General features: G+C 35.2%; 1 protein-coding gene across 3 annotated transcripts in view; it reads right to left on the reverse strand.

Moving 5' to 3' along the window:
- Positions 1–13224, reverse strand: part of NUP153 (nucleoporin 153) — a 75845-nt gene that overhangs the window by 30655 nt on the left and 31966 nt on the right. For all 3 annotated transcript variants that reach the window (XM_029242449.1, XM_029242451.1, XM_029242450.1), the window contains exons 6-11: positions 8490–8606; positions 8358–8402; positions 8191–8247; positions 5573–5719; positions 2674–2726; positions 2282–2408 (exon numbers count right to left, since the gene is read on the reverse strand). In XM_029242449.1, the coding sequence (XP_029098282.1) occupies positions 2282–2408; positions 2674–2726; positions 5573–5719; positions 8191–8247; positions 8358–8402; positions 8490–8606 (546 nt within the window). The remainder of the gene's footprint in view (positions 1–2281; positions 2409–2673; positions 2727–5572; positions 5720–8190; positions 8248–8357; positions 8403–8489; positions 8607–13224) is intronic.

Here is a 13224-nt window from a genome sequence, read left to right on the forward strand (position 1 = left end):
TTTCCACTTAACCTAAAAGAAGACAGCTTTCAAAAGGTACAAGAGAGAAACAAAAAACAAGTGGGAAAAACAGAAAATCTAAAAAAAGGTAGACCTTAATCCAACCGTACCAATAATATAAGTAAACATTCCAATTAAAAGGCAGAAAATAGATAAAAGGACAAGACTCAATTATATGCTGTCTATAAGAGACTTACGTTAAACGAAAAGGCACAGATTGAAAGTAAATGGACGGAAAAAGATATAACTTGCAGTTAGTAAACATAAGAAGGCTAATTCCAGTAATAAAGTGGCTGGCTATATTAAACACCGGCTAAAGCAGGTTTCAAAACAAAGAATATTTCCAAAGATTTTTTTAAAGGACATTTAGTAATATTAAAAGGGGCAAATCACTGAGAAGCCACAATAGATATAAGGTGTATGCACCAATGAGGGCCTCAAAATAAGTAAGCAAAAATTGACATTATAAATGGGAAAAAGATAAATTCACCAAATAAAAGTTGACAATTTTAACTCATATCTCAACAATACAGTACAGACATCTCCCCACCCCACTCCCTCCAAAATTCAGCAAGAACAAAGATCTTAGAAATACTATCAGTCATCTTATCTAACTGATATCTAGAGAATACTATACCCAACAACCGCAGAATATACACTCGTCAAGACTCATCAAGCAGACCATGTGCTGGGCTACAAAACAAGTCTCAATACATTTCAAAACATTAAAATCACGACTAAATCCACTTCTTAATAATCCACAGATTATATAAGGAATCAAAAAGGAAACTAGGAAAAACATAAAAGCAGTACTATAAATCTCCTAGAAGAAAACATAGGAGACTTTTTTGGCAGCCTGGGGATAGGTTTCTTAGGACACAAAGAACAGTAAAAATAATGGGAAAAAATGGTTAAGTTCAGACTTCACAAAGTTAGAACATCTGCTTATCAAAGAATACTGTTAAGAAAAGGATTAGGCAAGCCAAACTGGGAGAAAATATTTGTAAGACACGTATCTGACAAAGTACTTGGGTCTACAATTTATAGAGTTCCTACAACTCGATGATAGTAAGACAATCCAATTTTTAAAAGAGCAAAAGATCTAACTGACACTTCACAAAGGAAGATATTATGGCCAATAAACACATAAAGAAGAACACATTATTAAGCAAGAGGGAAAGGCAAATTAAAATTACGAGACACCATCATACACAAAGCAGAATGGCTAAAATTTAAAGGATGACAGTCAACTACTGATAAAGAGTATTTGATTAAGAAAAGCCCCACACTGCTGGTGGGAGTGTAAAATGTTACAATCACTTTGGGGAAAACAGTTTGTCAGTTACTTAAAAAGTTAAATTCATATCATATAACCTCATAACTCCACTTCTAAGTATTTACCTTAAGAGAAATAACTTATGTCTACAAAAAGGTTCAAGAATGTTCACAGCAGCTTTATTCACAATAGTCAGGAACAAAAGAATACATACTAACTATCAATATGAAGTTCTAGAACCAGCAAAACCATATATATATGATGGAACAAATGAGAATAGTGACTGTCCCTGGGGCAGGAGGCAATGGGCACTGACAGGGAAGGTGTATGAGTGAACTTTCTGGAGTGATGTAAATGTTTGACAGCTTGATAGGGGTTTGGGTTACACAGGTGGAAACATTTCTCCAGACTTCCCTGGTGGTCCAGTGGTTAAGAATCCATCTTGCAATGCAGGGGATGCCAGTTTGATCCCTGGTCGGGGAAACCAAGACCCCACATGCCATGGAGCAACTAAGCCCGTGCACCACAACTACTGAGCCTGCACTCTACAGCCCGCAAGCCACAACTACTGAGCCCGCATGCCACAACTACCGAAGCCCGCACGCCTAGAGTCCATGCTCCGCAACAAGAGAAGCCACCACAATGAGAAGTCACCACAATGAGAAGCCAGCGCACTGCAATGAAGAGTAGCCCTTGCTCACCGCAACTAGAGAAAGCCCGCGCAGCAACGAAGACCCAACGCAGCCAAAAATTAAAAAAAAAAAAAAAAAAAGCCTGACAGCTTAACATACACACACATGCTTTTAAGGAACTGTTTCAATGGCAGATTATTCTTGTGCTGTGTCTCCCCAAACCGCACCCCTCCAGGGGACCTCCAGGTCTCCCCCTCACCACCACACCAAAGCTTTTAATAATAAACTTCAAGGTATTACGATGCTTCAGAACACATTAAGAGTACAACCCTAAAGATGTTAAAAAAAAAAAAAAAAAAGAGTACAACCCTACCTCCTCCTCTTGAGGTTCAGATGCCACAAAGCGCGTCCTCTCTCGCCTCATCTTCCCACCTCCACCACCTACTCCAGAAGACAAACCATTGGCTGCAGACACACTGAAATCTGGGTAAGAAAAGCCGCTAGGCAAAGAAAAAGAAAATTAAAACCAATGATGTATTACTCTGGTCCATAACTTGTTAACTAATTGAACACCAAAAAATTAGAACTGCTAACAACTGAGAAAATAAATGTTCAGCTGAATGTCATTTTAAAAGCTGACAGATTTGTGTGTGTGTGTGTGGTTTCTATTTTTTTAACCTTCTTAATCTTCAAAAAGGCAGATACAAATCAAATACAGACCTTACAAATAAGTATAAAGAAGCTTCACTATAAAGATGACATTACCTTTCTCGCTGTTCTCTATTTTGTCCTGGTGTCATATTTTTTTCATATCCAGTCTAGGAAAGAATAAACACAATGTATTTACATGCTTGCTTATTTAATTTTCTTAACACCACCCTTCTATCTGTGAATCTTAATATTTGGAATCAGGAATTTGATGATTTTTTAGTTAGTGAATCCTAAAATCTGCAACCTATACCCTGTCTCCTGAATGATGACCAAGAGCTACAGTGTGATTATACACATAAACTGTCACTAAGCACAAACTGTCCTTTCAACAAAACAGCAGTGTACAAATTTAATACACTTACCAACCACAAAAATACTTTTACTTATCTCTCATTATGGCCTATTAAATGTGCAATCAAATTTACAAGGATATTCCTTTTGAAATGATTCTCTGCAACTTAAGAGTTCCTCTATCTAAAGGAATCAGGGTTCCTTGGAGAAATGGCTGATTACAGGGCTGGGGCTGAAAACTCACAAGATGAGCCTCGGTTGTTTTATAGTATCAAAAAGAAACTAAGTGCTTGAAAAATGATGGGGAAATATTAAAAGGACACACAGGAGCCAGTTCAAAGGCCAAATATGGGATAATATGAGCATCAAAATAAATAATGCTAATAAAAGATTATAATCTTATGAAGAATTCGCGCTGACTTAAATAGAGAAATACACACAAAAAAGAGAAAAGAAAACTTCCTATAGTAGAAAACCAACTTCATAAAGGTAGAAGAAATAGTGTAATTAGAAAACCACCATTTGGCATCTACAAATAATAGATTCAGGCAAATATCATCAATAATGCTAACACTGGTGAGTGAAAAAGATACTTATCCTCTAAAAGTTATCTTATTAATTACGAAAGGTAAAATAGTAACTTCACAGTGAAGAAACCCCACTGACGCCACCTTAACTAGTTATCACAGTGTCAGGAGTGGGACAAGCTGGTAGAGCGTGCCTCCTAATACGACACACTGAGAAGAGTTCAGACTCTATTCTGTGGTATTACTACCAAAAGTACCACACTGGAGTCTAATCATGAGGAGACGTCGAACACGCAGCTTACTTTACTCTTCAGAACTATCAAATGTTATGAAATACCAAAAAACAAACAAATAAAAAAACCCTAAAAACCTGTTCTAGACTAAATGAGATAAAGAGATATGACAACTAAGTGCAAGACATGATCTTGCATTTTCTTTCTTTTGGGACAACTGGCATCTAAATAAAATCTGTAAATAATAGTACTGTACCGATGTCAAGTTTCTTTCTGGTTTGAGTAATTGTTCTGCAGTTATGTGTTTGTAGGAAACACAGAAAAACATGAAGGAAATGTAGTAAAATGTGGAGCTCTTAAGATTTTTCTTGCAAGTCCAAAATTATGCTCAAATCATTTTTTTAAAGTTTGATAAAGCAAATATAACAAAATGTTAAAGATTGGTGAGTCAAGTTAAAGGAAATGGGTAAATATTGTACTATTCTTTCAACTTTAGTTTGAAAATTTTAAAGAAACTGAGTTATGAAGATTGAATGAAATGAAACATAAACAAAGGCACAAATAGGAAGATGTTATGTAAATACAAAAAAATACACTTTAGTTAAATGACACAGGAAAACAGACAAACCCAGGATACGAGACACATCATATAAGAACTGACCTGGCCTTTTCAAATACCAATGTGCCTAACAATTCTACTCCAAGCTATAAGACCCAAGAGAAACGAATACCTATGTCCACAAAAAACTTGCACACAAAAGTTCACAGCAGTATTTATTCATTACAGTTAAAAAGTGAAAACAACCCAAATGTCCCTCAACTGATGAATGGATAAACATGGTATATCCAAACAATGAAGTATTATTCAGCCATAAAAAGGACTGAAGTTCTAATATATGATGTGAACCTCAAAAACATAAGTGAAATAAGCCAAACACCAAGGACCACTTATTTTAAGATTTCATTTATATGAAATGTCCAGATAAGCAAACCTATAGAGACAGATTAGTGGTTGCCTAGGGCTTGAGGGGTAGAGGTGGAAAGTGACTACTAACGGATGTGAGATTTGGGTGAGGGGGAGGGGATGGTGATGAAAATGTTCTAAAATTGACTGTAGTGGTAGATGAACAACTGTGAATGTACTAAAACCACTGAACTGTAAACTTTAAATAAACAGGTGAATGGCAAGGTATGTGAATTATACCTCAATAAGGAAGTTATTTAAAAACAAAAACAATGTGGTGAGCATGAAGATTTGAGGTCTAGAAAGACAAAACCAAAAGTAACATGTGAAACCTGTTTGGATTCTGGCTCAAAAGCAGCCATAGGGAATTAATTCCCTTGCAGTCCAGTGGTTAGGACTCTGTGCTTTCACTGCCTGGGCCCTGGGTTCAATCTCTGGTTGGGGAACTAAGATCCCACAAGATGCATGGTATGGCAAAACAAACAAACAAACAAACAAACCCCAAACAGCTATAAATAACATATGAATATGAACTACATATTAGATAATATTAGGAAGGAACTGACAGTAATTTGCTTAGACATGACAACATAGGAGATCTATACCAAAGTAGTTTGGGGTGAACAGTCATGGTGTCTAAAATTTATTTTCAAATAGTTCAATAACATTAACAAAACACACAAATAAAGCTAGTGTGGCAAAATTATTTAATCTAAACAATGAATATATACTAGTGTTTACTAGTAAACACTAATTCAGGATTTGACCAAGGTGCCAACCATTTAAAGCCATACCAATTCGTAATCATCACTAATTCACAAACTTTATGCATTATCTAGTTGCTAGACTGCAGTAGTAAGTTACTGGTACTTTACATTACTTATTCTTATTCATTTTAATCGATATTCAAAGACTAGTGAAAATAAACACATACTCACACTGTGCTTTTTATCTATTCTTTGATTAGTCTTCCTTAATTCACCAGATGGGGTCAGAGATGGTTTAAAATAAACAGTTCGATTTGCTGCTATGGAAACTGGCTTTGGGGTCATGAGTCTCTGAACAGGGGGGTGTTGAGAGTCCACCTTACAGACAGGCAGAAATCAAAAGACAAACTTTTATTTTCATATATCAGCAATGCATATCTAAAAATTATTTGACAACAGCTAATGTAACCCAGAGACTATGAGTACTTCCTAGAGAAATACCCAGTGGGTGCAAACAAATACTAGGAGGAAAAACTGAAAGTATAGAACCAAGGGTGTGTGGGGGTATTTATATTATTTATGTATGTACTTATTTATTTAGACATATACCTACATATACACATATAATTTCAAAACAGTTTCACAGACTATTTTATTCTAGACTTAATGCCTTTTCACACACATGTGACACACACAAAATGGAAACTATTGCAGAGCATTTTGAATAATCTTTTACAAGATGAATTTCAAACATATGAACTGATTCATACATAAAACTGATAAACATACATATTATTCAAACATAAAACTGATTTTGCCATGTTTTCCCCAAATTACTATCTACATTCTCTTCAGCTGTTTTTTAACTAGCTATGAAAATATCTTAATTGCTAAAAAATGAGCAAATCTCTCTCCAAGTAAATTTTCTTCCATTGTTATTTAAAAACCAAATCAAAACTCGTAAAATTTAAGTCTAATTAGTAAAGCACTGTGAAGAATTCCAAATCTTAAGATGAACTGACTTCATTATCTAAGTACACAAGTGTTTTGTCAACATTCTTTTGGTACACTGAAACACAGTAAAAATCCTGTTGGCGTAAGACGACTATAAAGCCAAGAGCTTGTACTCTGTCCAAAGACTAATACTATGAATACAGTCCTTTCACCCAGCAGCAGCTGTGAACAACACTGGTTTCCAGGGCAAAGCCTCTGTATAGTTACTAGCTCTTCCCTAAATCCTCATCACAAATGTGCTGATCCTATAATTCAATGAACAAGTCTGTCTTGTAGACTGTTCTGATTACAACCGTAAAACCTGAACTACAATACTGTATTCTGGTCTTTATACTTCGTAGCACCCATTACCAAAATTTTACTGATACTATACTCAACCATTAATAAAATTTTTATTGATGAGAACTTCTCTTATGGCACAATTTTTAAATTTTACGTCTTTTTAAGCAATCTGATATAAGTGAGTCTGAGAAAAGCAGTTAATGGCTTAAATTAATCCCATCACAGCAGCCAATAATGAATTCTCTCTTGCCTTATTACAAATGTCTGGGTACTACGGAAAACTGAGAAGCAATGCTATCCCAAGAAAAAACTCAATTAAGCTTTCAGAATTTCAGTAACAATAATTATAATTTACCAATATATTGAATATAGTTACCACAATTAATTCAGAGATTTATGATAATTTTAATCAATTACTGCTGGGGGAACTTGGTATCATAACTGCTTTCACAAGTAATGATCTGGGAATCTGCTTCCCCTGAAGGATATTTAACTAGCCACAAATATAACTGACAAAAAATATACCTCTTTAACTCTAACTATCAAGCTTTTTTTTTCCCCACAGTAACCTCCAAAGCTAATTTTAACCAAATAGAATACACTAAAAAAGGTTATCAATGTATAATCTACATTATATTTTTTATTAGCTCTGCTATCTTGGAACAGTACATTGGCTGACTGATGGAAGATATGCCAACTAGAAATCCCATCACACATAACAAATTTGACATAATGTTTATCAGGAAAATTTACAAAGATAACTATGTTCAATGAGGGCTTTAGTTCACTGAACTTCTAATTAATAAAAACGTCAAACTCCGTTCACTCCTACTTTCATTTATTAAAAGGTAAGAGTCACTCATAAAGGCTGACAGGAATATATGAAATAGATAACTAATAAGAACCTACTGTATAGCACAGGGAACTCTACTCTATACTCTGTAATGGCCTAAATGGGGAAAGAATCTAAAAAATGAGTGGACATATGTATAACTGATTCACTTTGCTATACACCTGAAACTAACGAAACATTGTAAATCACCTATACCCCCCCCAAAATTTTTTAAAATGTTAAAAAAATGCCAAATAACCAAGAAATATTCACTGAGCATCTACTACATATACAGCATGTGGTAAGGCCCTCACAAGAGGCTACACTGTCCAAGTAAAAAATCTATTTTTTCAAATATGTTCCCTAATGACTACCAATTAAAGTCAATTTGTATATTTCCCAACTTAAAAATAAATACAGGGCCTCCCTGGTGGCGCAGTGGTTGAGAGTCTGCCTGCCGATGCAGGGGACACGGGTTCGTGCCCCGGTCCGGGAAGATCCCACGTGCCGTGGAGCAGCTAGGCCAAAGTTATAGTATCACCTGGATCAATTTATCCCTGATATTTAAATCAAAGAGCCATGGCCACTGAGCCTGCGCGTCCGGAGCCTGTGCTCCGCAACGGGAGAGGCCACAACAGTGAAGAGGCCCGCGTAATGCAAAATAAATAAATAAATAAAACAAAACTGCCAATACCTTAGATAAATGCTAAAGAAGTCTTACCTTTTCCCTTCTGGCCTGAAAATTTGTGGTGGTATCTATCCCACTCCAATCAAGAGGCTGAAAAAATAAAACACTATTAGAATAGATGGGAAACTTTGAAAAAATATGACTCTCATCACCAATATATAAAAATATTATCTCCTAAAAAGATTTAAAAGTCAACTTACGGAATTCAGAGGAGAAGAAAAAACAGATGGAATTCTTTTTGCATCCTGTTAATGTTGAAATAACAAAATTAAGATTTTTCACTAAACTCAAAATTCTGTTACACTCCTTAATTTGTGATTTAAAAAATTTACCACTAGAGGGCTTGACATCTTCTCTAAAGACTGCAATATCCTCCGAGCTGTTGAACTAGTCACACCATAGGATTGTGCGTTCAGTTGCTTAGCTTTCATCTGTCTTCTGACTGGTGCCTATAATGTAAACCTTGAGTTATTTGTTGCAACCATAAACTCTAAAGCACATATTTCAGGCAATGAAAATACTTACAAAACAGAATGAATGTGAGAAGTGAAATAGGATTAACTGTTAACAGCAACTTATCTCTGGGTGGTATCATTAAGCTCATGTTCAACGTTTTTTCTTTATGCCTTTATTGAAAATTCAATTCTCTGAGAAATTACTTTTACAATCAGATAAAAATGATAAAATAGCACATGCTACTCTAAAGACCAGTCAGCTATGTTAAATGTGAAAAATGAGACAACTGGTAAAAAGTTATAGTATCACCTGGATCAATTTATCCCTGATATTTAAATCAAAAAACACTAATGAGAACTGCATTAGTATTAATTATTTTTGGTATTAAATCACTTCTAACTATAGTAACATCCAAGATAGCTAAACAAGACTGTAAACTTTTATTGAAATGGAAATTAAAAATTTTAAACTGACTTGTTTCTCAAATTTTAATATAAGAAAAATTTTAAATACTCAGGCTATTTCTTAATAAATGACTTTTAAACGTTCTTAAAATTGGAGTTAAGGAAAAATCCTTATAAAGAATAAACATGTACCCTTTAACACACAAGCAGTGTTTACAAATTCTAACAGAAACACTTCCTTTTGTCATGAACGCATTATAACATTCCAATAGCCAAGTGACTACCACAAATGTAGTCTGGAAATGCTTAATATAAAAAATATATATGCTCACAATCAAAATATAACTCAGTTTCTACAAATAGCTCATAATATCTGAAAACTTGAATCAAAATAACTACTTTAAGTAAGTTTCTCTGATACCAATATTCATTTTATTTTCAGAGTAGCTGCAATATTCTACGTTAGTTTAATTAAGAACTTGGTGCACTGTTTAGGACTGCTGTTCAGGCCAGAGGCTTTGGCAAACATGAGGTAACATTAAAATCCTCGGGGAAAACATAACAGTCTATCATTGGATTCTGCTGGTCACTGGCCTCTCAGGGCCTCAATTCACAAATCAATAAAATGGAACTGAATTAGAGAATCTTTAATATACCTCCCAGCCCTAACACCCTAGGAAAGGAATAGGAAATAGATTTAACCCCAAATATCAATGATGAACAGTTGGAAGCTCATGCTGACAAGGATTCTAAGGGTATGTCAAGACTCAGCATTAAAAAGTATAGGATTTGATACAAGAAACAGAGGAGGAAGTAGCAGAAATATACTCTGACTTGGACTATTCCATGAATCACAGGCATGCTTCATCTTCTAATACACACTGAACTATTTTAACTGTAAAAATTTTGTGAAAAAGAATAATATGATCCAGTTTAAGCTCTAGAAAAAACTCCCTGTGTAACTCCAACATCCAGTTAACACTTTAAGTAACAAAATATTGCCCTTCATGAACAACACACTCAGAAATAAGACTCATAATTACTGTCAATTACATATAGAAGCATCCTCTACTTAGGAAAGAAACTACTCCTAAGGACAAGACACAATCTTCATATATACTTGTTTTGTGTCACTTCTATATCACGGATTGTCATCTTCAAATGGATCTCCCTCTCCAAAAGTCTACCAAAAGCCTACAGGCTTAAAGTATTATTACACCTCCATCTTTAAAAGGTCAAAACCTGTAATGTAAGCACCATGACAACATACACATGAAACTGGACTTTTATGATCAAATAACTCTTGGGACAAAGCACAGAATGATGCAATTTACCTTAAATTGATGTTTTTAAAAAATTAATTTCCAGTTGTTCTGTTAATGTATGTATGTAAATACAGCTGATTTTGTATGTTGACCTTTATTCTGTGACCTCGCTAAACTCATTTGTAAGTTCTGACAACTTTTTTTTTTGGCGTTTCTTAAGGTTTTCTATGTAGATAAGCACGTTGTCTATGAATAGGAGTCATTTTTACTTCTTCCTTTCTAATCAGGGTGCCTTGTATTTCTGTATTCTTGCTGTGGCTAGGTCTTGCAGCACAACACTGATCAGTAGCGGTGACAGCAGACATCCTTGTTCTCTTCCTGATCTTAGGAAGAAAATACTAAGCTTTCACCATGAGTATGATGCTAGCCGAAGATTTTCCGTAGACAAAATTTATCAGGTTGAGTAGGTTCCCATCTATTCCTAGGTCACTGAAAATTTTTTTCATGAATGCACGTTCGATTTTGTCAAATGTGTTTTATGTATCTGTGGAGATGTTCATTCAGTTTTTATTCTTTAGTTTGTTTCCATGGTAGATCACATTAATTTTCAAATGTTGAGCCAACCTTGCATTCCCAGGATAAACCCCACTTGATCATAATGTAGTATCCTTTTTATATATACTGGGTGCCTTGTGTAGGTAATTCAAGAGAAATACTGGTTTGTAGAGTTCTTGTAATGTCTTTGTCCGGTTTAATATCAGGGTAATGTTGGCCTCATAAATGTGTTGGGAAGTATGCCTTCCTACTGTATGGAAAAGTTTGTATAAAATTGGTATTATTTTTTCTTAAATGTTTGGTAGAATTTGCCAGGGAAGCTATCTGGGCTTGAAGTTTTCTTTGGTGGAAAGTACTTTAACTATGAATTCAATTTACTGAATAGACTATTTGGGCTATTTATTGTTGACTAACACCAAATAACATAAAATACTTAGGTATACATCCAACAAAATATGTGCAAGGTCTGCGTGGTGAATACTACAAAACACTGATGAAAGAAATAAAAAGACCTATATAATGGAGAGACATACTGTGTTCACTGACTGGAAGACTCCATTTTGTTAAGATGCATATTCTCCCCAAATTGATCTTTAGATTCAATGCAATCACAATCAGAATCCCAGCAGATTTGTGGAAACTGATAAGGTAATTCTAAAATTATGAAAAAATAAAGGAACTAGGAAAGCCAAAACAATCTTGGGCAGGGACAGGGGGGTTTGGAAGACTCAGATTACTTGATTTCAAGACTTAATATATAGTAATCAAGACAAAAGGACAGTGTTGACAAAAGATAGGTGTATATATATATACGTGCACGCGGACACACACACACATCAATGGAAAAGAACAGAAAGTCCAGAAATAGAGCCACATATATGGTCAATTGATTTTCATAAAAGGTGCAAAGGCAATTCAATGGAGAAAACAGTCTTATCAACAAACAGGACTAGAAAAAATGAAAACCTGTATGTTAAAAAAATGAATCTTGATCCACACCTCATACCACACACAAACATTTTACCTCAAAATGAATCACAGATCTAAATTAAAACCTAAAACTATAAAGCTTCTAAAAGAAAACAGAAGAAAGTCTCTGTGACCTTGGGTTAGGCAAAAATTTCTTAGATATGATACCAAAAGCATGAACCATAAAAGGAAGAAAAAATATGCTGAATGTCATCAAAAGTAAAAACTTCTCTTGACAAGATATTGTTCAGACAAGCCAGAGAATGGGAGAAAATATTTGCAAAACATATATCTAATAAAGGACTTACATCCTGAATAATGAACTCTCAAAACTCACTAATAAGAAAAAAATTTTTTAAAAAAATGGGCAAAAGGGACAGACAAAATAGGTGAAGGGGATTCATAGGTGTACACTTCAGCTATAAAATAAATAAGTCACAGGGATGTAATGTACACACAGGGAATATAGTCAGTAATATTTTAACAACTTTGTATGGTGATGGATGGTAACTGGTCTTAATGCAGTTGTGTCATAATGTATAAAAATATCAAATCACTACGTTGCACATCTAAAACTAATATTCTATATTAATAACTCAGTGAAAAATGTTTTTAGATTTTTTTTAATGGGCAGTAAGATTTGAATTAAGTACTTCACCTAAGATATACTGATGGTAAATAAGCACATGAAAAGATGCCCAACATCATTAATCATTAGGGAAATGCGAAACCACAGTGAGTTGGAGTTATCACTACATGCCTACTAGAATGCCTGAAATAAACAAAACACTGATGATAACAAATGCTGACCAGAACACACTTATAACACTGGTGAGAATGCAAAGTGGTAGCAGCCACTTTGGAAAACACTTTCATGGTTTATTATAAAATTAATGTATATTTACCATCTGACTCAGCAGTCCAACTTCTAGGTATTTACCCAAGAGAAATGAAAATTAATGTTTATAGCAGCTTTATTCACAATGGACAAAAATTAGAAACAACCCAAGCATCCTTTCACTGGTGAGCAGATAAACAATAACTCAGCAATAAAAAGGAAGTAACTATTGATATATGCAAATACAGAGACTGATCTTAAATACATTATGCTAAGCTGAATAAGCCACATTCAGAAAACTACACAGCATGTGATTAAGTTTATGACATCCTGGGAAAAAACAAAACTACAGGGAAAGAAAACAGATCAGTGGTTGCAAGGAGATAGAAGTAGGAAGAAGGGTGCACCGACCTCCGCGTTAGGCTGCGCGGCCTAGGCCTCAGCGGGCCGCTCACCGCCTGCTTTCTCCGCAGCCCGCCCCTGGGGTCACTCGCTCACAGGCGCGGGGCCCTCATCGGGGCGAGAGCACCCCCACACACACACCGCTGCGGGCCCGGGGGTGGGAGACCCGGGAGACACG

This window comes from Monodon monoceros, unplaced genomic scaffold (genome assembly GCF_005190385.1).
Source record: "Monodon monoceros isolate NGI ecotype Baffin Bay Population unplaced genomic scaffold, NGI_Narwhal_1 Super_Scaffold_3, whole genome shotgun sequence".
Classification (NCBI taxonomy): Eukaryota; Metazoa; Chordata; class Mammalia; order Artiodactyla; family Monodontidae; genus Monodon; species Monodon monoceros.